The sequence below is a fragment of the Phocoena phocoena genome, chromosome 16 (genome assembly GCF_963924675.1).
Source record: "Phocoena phocoena chromosome 16, mPhoPho1.1, whole genome shotgun sequence".
NCBI lineage: Eukaryota > Metazoa > Chordata > Mammalia > Artiodactyla > Phocoenidae > Phocoena > Phocoena phocoena.
The window spans coordinates 77,778,888-77,794,020 of record NC_089234.1 but is presented as its reverse complement, the minus strand read 5'-3'; the positions used below and the strand labels follow the sequence as shown (position 1 = coordinate 77,794,020).

Sequence of the window (15,133 nt, the reverse complement as noted above, 5' to 3'; positions counted from 1 at the left end):
TCTGCTGATGGATACTTAAGTTGCTTCTGCCTTTTAGCGTTTCTGAATAATGCTGCTATGAACTGGGTGTACAAATCTCTCTCAAAGAGCCTGATTTCAGTTATTTGGGATGTATACGCAGAAGTGGAGTCGCTAGATCCTGTAAGTAATTCTTTAAAAAAATTTTTTTTGAGGAACTGCCATACTGCTTTTCACAGTGGCTGCACCATTCACATTCCTGGCACCAGTGGCAAAGGGTTCCAATTTCTCCATATCCTTATCAACACTTGTTTTTTTCTGTTTCGGAGATAGTAGCCATCCCGATGGGTGTGGGGTGATGAAAAAGGTTTTTAACACCAAATGCTGATATGTTAGTCCCATCTCTCCTGTGGTAGGGCTTGTTGCTACTGTCAGAACCCATAAAATGCAAGCGGGAGCCCAAAGATACAGCTGGAAGGACTCCACCAAAGGCTTACATGGAGGAGACTCTGAAGCTTGGTGGAAAAAGGCTTCTGTATCTTGAAGAAACAAATGACCAGACATTTGGGCGTCCAGTAGCAGTGACCAGTGCAGTCAAAAGGGATACTGAGGCCGAGTGGACCTTAGCTGTTGCCTCACCAACGAACGTGGGGCTTTTGACGTCCTGAAGAGCTCTTCACTGGGCTGGGCACAGGCTCTTCAGAGGGCTCACCCTGCAAGTCCAGTTCCTTTAAGAGGCTGAGCTTTCAGTTGAAGGATCCTTGTCCAGAAGATCTGTAGGGCAGATGACACTGAAGTGGTCCTAGCAGCTCCGCACAAAGTTAGAGACCTCACAAGGCAAGAGTGGACACCCGCCCCAAGGCAGGGCCTTTGTTTCATAGCCCTGATCAAAAAGTATGCCTGCGTGTGTTGTGTTGTTTCTTTGTGATGTCTGAGCCAGTGTAGTTGCAGATTTCCTACCCCTTATTGGTAGGAATGAAGCCTATGATACACAGATGGCCTCACCTGACCCTGATTCTCTGCTATTGATTTGGGCTGTTCTAAGCCAGTCCACACTTCAGTGTGACCTGCTATGACCCAAGTAGTGTGTGGGACCCCAAGACAAGAGGACAGCCCCCACTCGAAGGAATTCCTGATCTAGTGGGAACTTCACCAGAAACTTTCTTACAGTCCTAATAAATATCACCACATGTAAATGATCACAAAATATGCACATCTGTTATCTCCTTTTGTGAAATGCAACTGTACATAATGAAATAATTTTGCTAAAGAAAAGAAGCATGTGTTTGCATTATATTTAACTTTCTGCCTAATTGAGAATATATTTATGCTCCTAGGACACATGTGACCACTTGGTTGGGTGGCAAATTCTTTGCAGGATTTTAGAATTTTTACAGAATTTTAGGCTGGCATCTTCTGAACTGAGGTGCAATGTTGTCCAGACTGATATTTCCGCCCTTTGGTGTGTGGGGGGGTGGCAATGTAGTGTAATGATAATCAAGGATCTGGGTTGGTATCCTCAGTTCATCACGTAACAACTGTGGGCCTCGGTTTTCCTGTCTGAGGACTGGGGTACGAGTAGCACCAACATCTGAGGTCTGGCGTGAGGATTCAAGCATCTGACACGTGTTAAGTCAGGTGTACTTGTCCTAAATGATCGCTTCCCCTGCCTGTATACTTGATGTGATCTTTCTTTCTTTCTTTTTTTTTTTTTTTTTGTGGTACGCAGGCCTCTCACTGTTGTGGCCTCTCCCGTTGCGGAGCACAGGCTCCGGACGCGCAGGTTCAGTGGCCATGGCTCACGGGCCCAGCCGCTCCGCGGCATGTGGGATCTTCCCGGACTGGGGCACGAACCCGTGTCCCCTGCATCAGCAGGACCCTCAACCACTTGCGCCACCAGGGAAGCCCCGTATCATTTTTTTAAGATTCCACAAATAAGCGATATCATAATTTGAAAAGATACACGCACCCCAATGTTCATCGCAGCACTGCTTACAATAGCCAAGAAATGGAAGCAACCTAAATGTCCATCGACAGATGAATGGCTAAAGATGTGGCACGTATATACAATGGACTACTACTCAACCATAAAAAAGAATGAAATAATGCCATTTGCAGCAAGATGGACGGACCTAGAGAGATTATCATACTAAGTAAAGTGAGTCAGACAAAAAAAAAAGACTCTTTGCTCCTTCTAATGGTGTTCCCCACCCCCTCTCAAATTCTTTCCTTAGCTTTTCTACCTCCCTTTCAACTCATTATTTTCTCTCTCCCTTGAGCTCTTGTTTCATAGATTCTATGTTTGCTTTACACTTTTTGGAGACTATAAAGCAGTCACCTAAAATGTTCTTTGGTTTTTTGGAAGAAGACTTCTTCCTAAGTGAGTGCTCTGTTAGCCTTTCATACGCTAGAGTCTGGTCCTTGATACCTTGGCAGAATATTTGCATAGGTCCAATTTTTTTTTTTCTTCTATACTCAGAAAGAGGGCAGTTCTAATCCAAGTCTGCTATTTGTGCAAGAACAGTATGGGGAGGTTCCCTTTGACCCCCTTCATTGTTTGCTGAAGCAATATTTGAATATTCTCTTTATAGTGTGGCTGGAACATCTTAATTCAGTTCTTTGAGTGGGTGATAAGACCGGAGGCAGTGGAAAGTCCTAGTTCAGGTAAGTTATTCTTTAGAGCTTTCCCTCTAAAGATGTTTCATACTTTCCCCAGTTTGTCCAGCCCCACGGTAGAAATCTTCGGTTTTTGGCTAATTCCCACTTTAGGGCAAGCAGACCACCTTTGTGAAAAGCCAGGCGGGTGGAATGCCAAGGCTCACAGGCCAGTGTCTGGTTTTCCCCTCTAGCATATGATTAATGAATAGATGTTTTCCAGGCAGAGGTGAAAGAAATCTTCCAGATGAAGAGACTATCACGTGAAAAGGCAAAAGAGCGTTGTTACAGCAGGGCATATTTAAGAAGTTGCCAGAGAAAGTGTGAGTGTAGACATGGGGAAGGGAGTACAAAGGGATGAGCCTGGAGGGGTATTAACAGTTCCTCGGACACCATGAGTGGGGACTGAATCAAGAGTCTCGTAGGTCATGCTAAGGAGCTCCTATTTTATCCAGTTTTAAATAGAGGGATCCAAAGTCAGATTTTTATACTAGACTAATTTAGAGAAAGGGGAAGGACAGATCTGAAGGGGCAAGACTAGAGGCAGATCAACCACCTACAGCTTCTGCAGTTGGTCAGACAATACATGTGACCATGAGGATGGAGGTGAGGGGAGAGATCTCAGAAATGTTCAGGGAGCTAAACTGGTGGGATATGGAAATATATTAGCTATATGGGATGAAAGAGAGTTTCTTGTTTGAGAGACCAGGCAGATGGTGGTATAAAGAAATGAGGGAGAGAACACACAAAAAGAACAGGATGAAATAAAAAAAGGTCAGTTTGGGATGTGCTGATTTTAAGGCTTTGGGGGATTGACCAGTAGGCACCTAGATATACAGAACAAAAGTTCAGGGGGTTGGGCTGGAGACACATACATTAAAAAGTCACAGGAGTAGATGAGTATACCCAAGAAGACCCTGAAGGTTTAAAAGCAAAGCAGGATAGGGATAAAACTAGAGACCACTAGCATGAATATGGCAGATAGAGATCCAGTAATGGAAACAGAGATGAGTGACCAGAAGTAGGAACAGAAATACTCTGAAGAGTCAGTATCTGCTCAAAAGTGGGAGAGCAGAATCAGTTACCACATTTCAGATCAAGAGGGGGAATTATGGGTTGTTAATTATGAACTGGTTTAACTTTTTAAAAAACTTTGAAAACATTCTTATATTGATTCTTAAGTAAATGACAGATTTTGATGGATTAGACAGTTAAATGTAAAAACTGAAATAATAAAGGATATAGAAAAAATATAGGTGAGTGTTGATCTAATCTCATCATGGAAAGGCTTATGTATAAAGCAAAGGAGTCCACAGGAAATACTGATAGTTTTCATAGTAAAATTTTTAAATACTGGTACATCAAAAATAATCAAAGCCTAAATTAAAACACAAACAACAAACTGGGAAAACTATTTGTAATATATAATATGCAAGAAACTCTTACTAATCAATACAAAAAAGATAAGTACAACAGAAAGTTGGGCCAGGGGTAGGAACAAGGCAATCAATGTGATATACCACATTAACAAAAGGAAAGACAAAAAACACATGATCATCTCAACAGACTCAGAAAAAGCATTTGATGAAATTCAACATCCATTCATGATAAAAACTTTCACCAAAGTGGGTACAGAGGGAACATATCTCGACATAATAAAAACCATTTATGACAAACCCACAACCAATGTAATACTCAATAGTAAAAAGCTGAAAGCCTTCCCATTAAACTCTCACTTCTATTCAACATAGTACTGGAAGTCCTAGCCACAGCAATCAGACAAGAAAAAGAAATTAAAGGTATCCACATTGGAAGGGAAGAAGTAAAGCTGCCACTATTTGCAGATGACATGATACTCTATATAGAGAACCTTAAAGTCCCACACAGATTAGAACTAGTAAATGAATTCAGCAAGGTAGCATGATACAAGATTAATATTCAGAAATCTGCTGCATTTCTTTACACTAACAATGAAATATTAGAAAGAGAAAGTAAAAAACAGTCCCATTTAAAATCACATTAAAAAAAACCTAGGAATAAACTTAAATGAGGAGGTGAAAGATCTATATGCTGAAAACTATAAAACATTGATAAAGGAAATTGAAGATGATTTAAAGAAATGGAAAGATACCCCATGCTCATGGATTGGAAGAATTAATATTGTTAAAATGGCCATACTATCTGAAGCAATCTACAGATTTAATGCAATCCCTATCAAAATACTCAAGACATTTTTCACAGAACTAGAACAAATAATTCTAAAATTTATATGCAACCACCAAAGACCTAGAAATGCCAAAGCAATCCTCAGGAAAAAGAAGAAAGCTGGAGTCATAACCATTCTAGACTTCAGAAACTACTACAAAGCTACAGTAATCAAAACAGCATGGTATTGGTGCAAAAACATACAGATTAATGGAAGAGAATCGAGAGCTCAGAAATAAGCGCACACACCTATGGTCAATTAATGTATGACAAAGGGGGTAAGAATATACAGTGGAGAAAAGAGTCTCTTCAACAAGTGGTGTTGGGAAAGCTGGACAGCTACGTGTAAATCAATGAAATTAGAACACTCCCTCACACCATATACAAAAATAAACTCAAAATGGTTTAAAGACCTAAATATAAGACATGACACCATAAAACTCCTAGAAGAGAACATTCTTAGACATCTCCTAAGGCAAAAGAAATAAAAGCAAAAATAAACAAATGCGACCTAATAAAACTTAAAAGCTTTCCCACAGCAAAGGAAACCATCAAGAAAACGAAAAGACAACCTACAGAATGGGAGAAAATATTTGCAAACAATGCAACCAACTAGGGGTTAATATCCAAAATATATAAAGAGCTCATACAACTCAATATGGAAAAAATGAACAACCCAATCAAAAAATGGGCAGAAGACCTAAATAGATATTTCTTCAAAGAAGACATACAGATGGCCAGGAGGCACATGAAAAGATGCTCAACATTGCTAATTATTAGAGAAATGCAAATCGAAACCACAATAAGGCATCACCTCACACCAGTCAGAATGGCCATCATCAAAAAGTTTACAAACAATAAATGCTAGAGAGAGTGTGGATAAATGGGAACCCCCCTACACTGTTGGTGGGAATGTAAATTGGTGCAGCCACTATGGAAAACAGTATGGAGGTTCCTTAGAAAACTAAAAATAGAGTTACCACATGATCTAGCAATCCCACTCCTAGGCGTGTATCCAGAAAAGATGAAAACTCTGATTAGAAAAGATACATGCACCCCAATATTCATAGCAGCACTATTTACAATAGCCAAGATATGGAAACAACCCAAGTGCCCGTGAAGAGATGACTGGTTTAAGAAGATGTGGTATATATATACAATGGAATGTTATTCAGCCATTAAAAAGAATGAAATAATGTCATTTGCAGCAACATGGATGCACTTAGAGATTATCACACCTAGTAAGTCAGAGAGAGAAAGACAAATATTATATGATATCACTTATATGTGGAATCTAAAAAATAACACATATGACTCTATGTGCAAAACAGAAACAGACTCACAGACATAGAAAACAAGCTTATGGTTACCAAAGGGTAAAGGGATAGGGAGGGATAAATTAGGAGTATGGGATTAACAAATACACACTACTGTACATAAAATAGATAAGCAACAAGGATTTACTGTATAGCACAGGGAACTATATTAGATATCTTGTAATAACCTATAATGGAAAATAATCTGAAATATATATAAATATAATTATATATATTTAAATATAGATAAACTGAATCACTTTGCTGTACATCTGAAATTAACACAATATTATAACTCAATTATACTTCAATTAAAAAAGGGAAATTATACTGAAAAAATTGGAACGAATGGAAATACCCAAGGATAGGAGCCCAGTTAAATAACTGCACATCAGATGAAGATATTAAAATGACATTTTAGGAGAGTATTTACTGATCTGGATACATAATCACAATATACCGTTCAGTGAGAAGACAGATTGCAAAAAGTAATAAACTGATGAAATAAAATTTCTATTTTAAGGCGGGACAAGAGAAATTAAACATGAAATCCTCTCTCTCTGTCCGTTTATGCCTCCTCCCTCCCTCCCTAATGTGCAGTGTGCATATTCATTACACGTTTAAGCAAAGGTCCTCAAAGCTGGGAATGCCTGCTCAATCGTAAAGATCAATTTTTTTCCTTTTCTTCTGACGTTCACAATGTAACTTCTCAAAAGGAGAGAGTTCTTTCCCAGGGCTGTAGGGGGTCATGGTGACTTGCTGCTCCCGTTCTACCTGTTTACCTGGACTATGTTCCTTGGTGAACTTAACGTAAGATATCAGTATGTCATTTTAACGTATGATACTTTGTCTCGAAAATGTATGACTGTGCCTTTAACTTCTAACAGGTGAAAGAGTTCTCAGAGCTTCTGAGAGTCTGTCTCCTTGGTTACAACCCTCAGTTTGGCTCAAATAAAATTCCCCTTTTTTCCTTCTTAACTTGGTTTTTAATTGAAGTTTCATCAACAAAATGTATATTACAACCATAATTTTATAAAAAAAATAAAACAGCTGGATGGAAAAACATGAAAATGTAGTGTTTATAGATTATTTAAATTTTTTTCTTCATACTTTTCTATATTTTCCAAAACTTCCTAAAATGAGTACTTTTTTATTTTAAATTTTATATGTTTCTTTTTAAAAAAACTTTTATTGGAGTATAGTTGATTTACAACGTTATGTTAGTTTCAGGTGTACAGCAAAATGATTCGGTTATACATATACATGTATCCACTCTTTTTTAGATTCTTTTCCCATATAAGTTATTAAAGAGTGTTGAAAATAATGCAAAAAATTGCATTATTTTCAAGACAAGGTTTAAAGCCCCCAGATAAAGATGACTACTTTCTCACATTCTCACTTTAAGGTCTCCCCTTCTCTTTGAAGAGCCTTAAGTATGCTACACGCTTTGGGATATGTGTAGTTCACTCTCACATATTTATGGTTTGAAAAAAAGTTCTAAATGGAATAAGTAGAGCATATGTGACCTCTATCTTGAACACTCGTAAATTCAGTTTTTGTGTCCTTGTATTTCCTAACTAAAATATTTTTTGATCATATATTCGCTTTTCTTTTAAGCATCAAATGAGAAAATCTGCAAGACCAAAAGTAAGTAGGAATACTCCTTTCTCTAAAGCTATTCCCCTTTTCCAAACTGTTTTCTCCAAATTTGTCATACCTTTTATGGAGAAGGATTGTGAACAACTGTCATTATTTCTCATGATAGAATCTCTCTTCCTTTATGGCAGTTCCTTCTTTCAGCACTAGTTTCACTACTGCCGCCATCTCTTTGGGTGACTTTATGCATATTTGTCATCTGCCATTCTTCTTTTCCTGCCCTCATTTTTTCAGCAGTCTACAGAAGGGAGGCTGACATAGAACAGGGCCATCTGTCTGTCAACAATCAGCAAATCACGCTTGTGCTGTTTTTTTTTTTAATTTTTATTTTATATTGGAGTATAGTTGATCTACAATGTTGTGTTAGTTTCAGGTGCACCACAAAGTGTTTCAGTTATACATATACATATATCTATTCTTTTTCAGATTCTTTTCCCATTTAGGTTATTACAGAATATTGAGTTCCCTGTGCTATACAGTAGGTCCTTGTTGATTATCTATTTTACATATAATAATGTGTGTATGTTAATCCTAAACTCCTAATTTATCCCGCCACCCACCCACCCCCACCAGCAACTTTCCCCTTTGGTAACTATAAGTTTGTTTTCAAAGTCTGTGAGTCTGTTTCTGTTCATTTGTATCATTTTTTTTGATGCCACATATAAGTGATATCATATGATATTTGCCTTTGTCTGACTTACTTCACTTAGTATCATCATCTCTAGGTCCATCCATGTTGCTGCAAATGGCATTATGTCATTCTTTTTTATGGCTGAGTAATATTCCATTGTATATATGTACCGCATCTTCTTTATCCATTCATCTGTAAGCTTGTGGTGACAAGATTACTTTCATCCCAAGGGCAGCACTTCTGCTTTTGGGGACGCCATACAGGTTCTACGCTGAATCCTCCCTGTGCTTACGATGCATGGAACACATTTACCTTTTTTTTTAAGCAGCTGATACAGGTTCACAAAGAGGAACACCCAGCTTTGTTGGGAAATGCCCCGGTGAGCTTTGAGGTAGGATGGAGAAGAGTCACATGGATGCTGGGGGAGAGGGCTGAGCTGGGGAAGGCAGTCAATAAACATTAAAGGAATGAAGGTGGGATAAGCAGCTTCTGGCAGGAAAGAGCTCTCTACAGCGGCCCCCTTTGTCTTGTCACTAACCTTACACCAGGTGCCCCGCATGCTCTACTCATCTCCGGCCCTAGCACCCCTTTCACATCGTTTGATCACACAATACCTTGCCTAATCCGTTGGTTCTTTCCATAGATCAAAGAAGTAGAAATGAAGAATAAGTAATTAACAGATGACCAGATCTCTTCCCTAGCTTCCGCGTCAGTAATCTCGCCAACGAACGGTGTGAACAAGACAGCATCCAAAGAAAGATCACTGAGATTATTATTTCCCTTTAAAACCTTTCATGGTTGAGCAGAATCTTTGGAGGTAGTTTTGGGGGGACACTGAATCCACTGTGTCCCCAGACTGCCGGCATTCTGATTAAAAGCAACTTTCCTTTCTACCAACGTTTGTCTCTCTCTCTCTCTCTCTCCAGTATTAATTTATGAGCGGCAAGCAGCTGGACCCGATTTGGTAACAGTAAAGAGAGGCAAGAAGGATGCTGAGGGTGTGTGGGGGGAGGGTCTCTTAACGCAGTGGTGTGTGGGTTTGAGGGATGGCTGTGGGCTATATGGTGAAGCCTCTCTTCTACATCCTGCAAAATCTGGAACAAAGTCTATGTTGACACTAGTGCTTTTATGCAGATGATGTTTGCGGGGGACAGACAGGAAGGTAGTGGATATTTCTACATTCTTCCTCCATGACCTGCCCATAGCTCTCTGGGTTCACATGAATACTTTTTCTTATATTTGCAACCCAAACAACTACCGCTTAATGCGGTAGTTGTTCCCTTCTCTCCCCTTAACAGACCTCTCCTTTATTCCCCTGAGCTGCAAACGCCATCATTTCCATCCTTCCTTCCCCATGAGATGCTCTTCCAAGCAGAGCAAACTACGAAGCCCCGAGGTGGGCTCTGCAGTCAGCGACACACCGCACAAGCCATGGGGCTCCTCTCTGGTTTCATGCCCAGGCTGTCCTCTGGGTCCCCCTCTGTCATGCTTCCACCTGGGAGCTGGCTCTGTGGGACCTGTCACTGCAATTATTTCTTCCACGGGGCCTCCAGCTGTTTCCCCTTGTTCTTCCCTCTCTCCAGGCCCCATGGAAGGCACGGCACACTCGCTTTTTCTACATCCTCACCATGCAGTCAGATTGCCCTCTTCCCCCTTCATCTGGACCTGGCATTGCCCTCACTGTTTGTATGAGGTCAGTGAATTCTAGGTACTGTTCCTCTCCTCCTTCCACACAGCTTCCCTCAGTCATTTACCCCCAGGCTCCCTTTTTCCTTCTTCCCCTCCTGCAGTAAACTCTCAGCCACCCTAGAAAGGCCACTTCTTCTCCCTGGTGACGCTGTTCCTATTTCCACCCTCCTCAAGGTCCTTATCAAGGTCAATCTGGAGTATCCTTGATGCAGTCTCTTTCTTTCCACATTCTGTTTTTATTGTCTGGCTTAATTGATATCAATACCCCCCCCCCCCCCCCCCCCCCCCCCCGCCAAAGAGTTGCATCAAGTAGATTTTTCCCCAAAGCCATCCTGTGCCCTGAAGCAAGGGGCATCTGTCTAGTGATTCAAATCAAGTGGGAGGGACTCCCAGTGGTTACGACTTTGCCTTCCAACGCAGGGGGTGCGAATTCGATCCCTGGCCGGGGAGCTAATAGGATCCCACATGCCTTGCGGCCATAAAACCAAAACATAAAACAGAAGCCATAAAAAAATAACAAAAAAACAGAAGCCATATTGTAACAACTTCAATAAAGACTTTAAAAATGGTCCACATCAAAAAAAAAAAAATCGGGCTTCCCTGGTGGCGCAGTGGTTGAGAGTCCGCCTGCCGATGCAGGGGACACGGGTTCGTGCCCCGGTCTGGGAAGATCCCACATGCCGCGGAGCGGCTGGGTCCGTGACCCATGGCCGCTGAGCCTGTGCGTCCGGAGCCTGTGCTCCGCAACGGGAGAGGCCACAACAGTGAGAGGCCCGCATACCGCAAAAAAAAAAAAAAAACTTAAAAACAACAATATCAAATAAAGTGTGAGCATAACACCCATGAGGATGGCTATTATTTTAAAAAAAGGAAAATAACAAGTATTGGTGAGGACGTGGGGGTGGGGAGGATGTAAAAAGGTATGGCTACCATGGAAACCGGTATGGTGGTTCCTCAAAAAAGTTAAACATAGAATTACCATATGATCCAGCAATGCCACTTCTGGGCATATACCCCAAAGAACTGAAAGCAGGGACCCAAACACTTGCACACCCATGTTCACAGCAGCGCTCTTCACAATAGCCAAAAGGTGGAAACAATCCAAATGTCCATCAACAGATGGATGGGTAAACAAAACGTGGTCCATGCACATAATGAAATATTATTCAGCCTTACAAAGGAATGAAATCCTGACACATGCTACACTGGACAAACCCTGAAGGCATATGCCAAGTGAAATAAGCCATACACAAAATTCAGACAAATATTGCATGATTCCACGTACATCAATGAGGTACCCTGAAGAGTCAAATTCATAGAGACAGGAAGTAGAAGAGAGGTTGCTGGGGCTAAGGAAGGGGGGCGGGGGCAACGGGGAGTTGGAGCTTAATGGGTGGAGTTTCTGTTTTGGGGGATAAGGAAGAGCTCTGGAAATGGGTGGCTGCACAATACCGTGGATGTACGCAATGCTAGTTAACGGTACACTTAAAAATGGCTAAACTGGTAAGTTACAGGTTATATGTATCTTACCACAACTTAAAACAAACAAAGAAAAAGTTCAAGGTTGTGTGAGCAAAACCCAAGCCAAAAATCCACACGTGACTGTGAAGCTGCAGCCAGCATGTGGCTCCTCAGGGCCACCTCTGTCCTCAGGCAGCCCTGGATCATCTCTGCTGTGACGACTCTGCCAGCTCTGAACCAAATCTGACACGGCTGTCACTGGCCCTGGAGTTACCACAGAGGCCGCAGACGCCACGGGCGGCTTCTCCCAGGATCAAGGAGCCGCATTTCCATAACCCACTCACCGCAAGAACAGGACTGCCCATCCCTTGATGCCACCTGAGTAACAAACTGGACTCTGAGTTGCCTTATGATCTCCCCCGCCTCTTTTGGAGACTGTGCATGTGCCTTTAGTGACTCCTGAAGGGCCCTCCCTCGTGGGGACATGTGGTCCTCACCATGACTCCTGGGTGGTGAAGGTCACAGGTGAGGATCTGTTATCACTGAGTGTATCCTCCTTGCCAAAGTAAAACTCCCCAGCATGGTTACTGTCCTATCGCCAAAACCAGTGCCCACCGTATTTCCAGTCCTCAGGCCATGGGCTTGACGGTTGGGGTCTAGCTTCTCTCTTCCTGGCGGCTCCCACACTTACCCTCTAAGTTCTGCTGAGTTTCTTGCGTGCTGGCCTCTCCATCCTGCCTCCGCTCTCTTCCCCTCGAGGCCTCTCCCGGCTACCTCTACAGCTTCCGCTGCCCTCGGCCTCTGACGACTTTATCGACTGTTGTTAGTCATCCCGTACGTAGCCTCGGCGCACACCCAGTCATTTTCATGAACTGTACGTGTGCACACAGCATCCCCCAGCTGCCCTCCCAGCACAACTACCAGCTCTTCCGTCAAGTCCAAGTGCTCGCAGTGAGCCACAGTCAGCTCACTCTGGCCTTCCCTTCTCCCCCGGGTCACCTCCCAACCCACTCCCAGCTCAAGACTCCCGGGAGTCTTCTCTGAGCAACATGACGGAACATTCCACTAGTGTTTATATCCCAGGACTGCGCTGAGGCCAGAGCATGCGCTCAGGCATCTCTGTCCAAAGAGCGAATCTCACTGCATTCTCGTCCTCTCGGCAAGGTCTCTTCTATCCTTGAACCAGTAGCCTGCTGACTGTCTGCAGTGCTCATCCTTAGACCCATTTCTACACCACTGGGGCTCCCCCTCTTTAAGAACTGTTTCTCTTCTTGCTTCCTCTTCTAGCCTGGGGATCAAGGACTGATGTCTAATCTGTAGTCGGTATCAGTACGTGCAGATACAGCTGGTCCACTTAGACCGATGTGTATCGTCCTGCATCCCCTTCTTGCGTGGTATGTACACTGTGTCACTTACTGTGCTTGCTTACTGCCTCCTTGGACAGCTTGTACCTGGACGTCCCCAGGGAAGGGGGATAACTATCCTGACGGAAGCAGAAGCTGGTGTTATCTGGCCACAGCTCTCGGGGGTGGGAGCCTGGGGAAGGGACTGCTTGCTCTGCCAACAGAAGGCTTTAGGAGTCCCCCAGTGCCCCATGGATTCTGTCTTATTTGCATCCCAGTGTCTGGGTGAGAGTCCTGTTGTCGTGTCCCAAAAGGCCACAGACACACTGGACTCGTGTTTCCTGCTGTCAGATTCCCGATGGGCTCCCAGGTGTATTACAGTCCATGAACCTAACTAAGCGGCATCTCAGAGCCACTTGCTCCGCCTGGCCCCCTGCTTGCTTCAAAGTGGCACCTGGAGAAGAGCTGGCTTCATCTCACTTCAGCTCGCCCAGCGTGAAGACAGCTACGCTCCTCAGAGAAATGAACATGATGGGAGGCGGCTGGCACCTTTCTGCCCTTTCCTCCCCAAAGGAGCGTATGACAAACGCGGTGCACGGTTCGATGCTGCACTCCCGACAGCGCCCCTGTCAAAATACGTGATGTTGTTTAACCTCAGAGTCACTGGATCAGGCAGGAAAACCATGATGGATCTCACGGTTCAACTCTCTCTCGCTTACTGGCATGACAACGGAGCTAAAGAGAGCTGAGATGAACATGGGTCTATTTTTGGCGACTCCTCACGGAATCCACACACTGTGTATTCTGCATCCACTGGATGCTCAGGCACGCTCTGAACTCCGCAGCAAACGCTCGTTTGTAAATGTTACAGCCGCCAGTGTTGGCTGGATGCGCTACGGGGCGACGCATTTGCTCTCATGAGGCTGCTTTGAGCATGGGGGGGCACTGTTTGGAGCTGAGCGTTGGTCAGAGGGCCAGGCCGGCTTGTGCGTGCTTACCTTCACCCTGTCCATGCAGGCCTCCATCTTCAGCTGCTCCACAGCCTTCCTGGCTTGGGAGATGCTGGCAGTGCTGTTATTGGACATGCCTTCTTTCATTCTGCTGCCCCTGAAACAACCAAAGTTAAGGGGTTGAAAGAGCTGCTTTTCCAAAGTAAGGCAGATCCCCCCTCAGCTTTCTCGCCTCCTACCCACTGCAGCTTCCCTTTCCGGGCCAGGGAGCCATGGGAGCCGACCCTCCTGGGATAAGAGGAAGGAGTGCTTCATCCGAGTGATGGGAGCAAGCCATCAGGCTCCTGTTTGCCAGACCTTCTCAGCCCCAGCGAGAGGAAACAGAAGATAACAGATGGTCCCAGAGTCACATTACCACCCCCATGGCCATAAGTAATACCTTGACATTTGTACGGTGCTTTGTTAGTAAAAAATCATTTTCATACACATTTGTTCACTCACTCCTCTAACAGCGCTGAAAGTTGGCAAAATAGACTGAGTTTTGTTTTACAAGTAAAGAAAGTGCAGAACTCAGAGAAATGAAGCCAAGAGTCAAAGGTCCCACAGCCAAAATCTGTGGACCCAGAATGCAAATGCAAAGCGTTGAAGCCTAGCTGAGGGTTCTTTCCACTGTCTCACATGGTGTCCTCTAGCCGGCTACACTGCAAAGTGCAAGTTTCCCCTGAATGAGCCTGCCTCATTATTCTTTTTTTAAAATTAGTTTATTTATTTGGCCACGCCAGGCAGCATGTTGGATCTTAGTTCCCTGACCAGGGATCCAACCCGCACCCCCTGCAGTGGAAGCAGGGAGTCTTAACCACTGGACCTCCAGGGAAGTCCCGTTTTATTATTCGCTTTAATTTGCTGTCATTCCAAAACGTTTACAGACTTTATGCTGGGAGTTCGTTTCTAAACAAGAACACATACAAACACATACACACCTATCCCAGGCATACATTTGTTTTTCTAGAAGGGGGAAGAAATTCTTCCTGACCCAACATGTCATTCTGCCAGAAGACCCCTGTGATGCTAACTGCTCCACAGCAAAGCACATGCCGTAGGTTACCGTTACCGCATCTAACGAGAAAGTACCCAGAGGAGGTCTACTCGGGCTAGCCCGAGAGCTGGAGGTGGGTCTCCCGGCGCCAACGGTTTTCCACAGTGCACAGTGAGGCGGCAGGAGGCTAGGCCGGTCCCGTGGTGGGCAGGCCACACTCTGGCTTTTCTCAT

General features: G+C 43.6%; 1 protein-coding gene across 1 annotated transcript in view; it reads right to left on the bottom strand.

The window, feature by feature from the left end:
* The window catches only part of GNG4 (G protein subunit gamma 4), a 28,265-nt gene extending 14,254 nt beyond the window's left edge, over positions 1-14,011 (bottom strand). Inside the window, exon 1 of the mRNA XM_065894609.1 lies at positions 13,913-14,011. Within this exon, the coding sequence (XP_065750681.1) occupies positions 13,913-14,011 (99 nt within the window). The remainder of the gene's footprint in view (positions 1-13,912) is intronic.
* Positions 14,012-15,133: the final 1,122 nt, after the last annotated feature.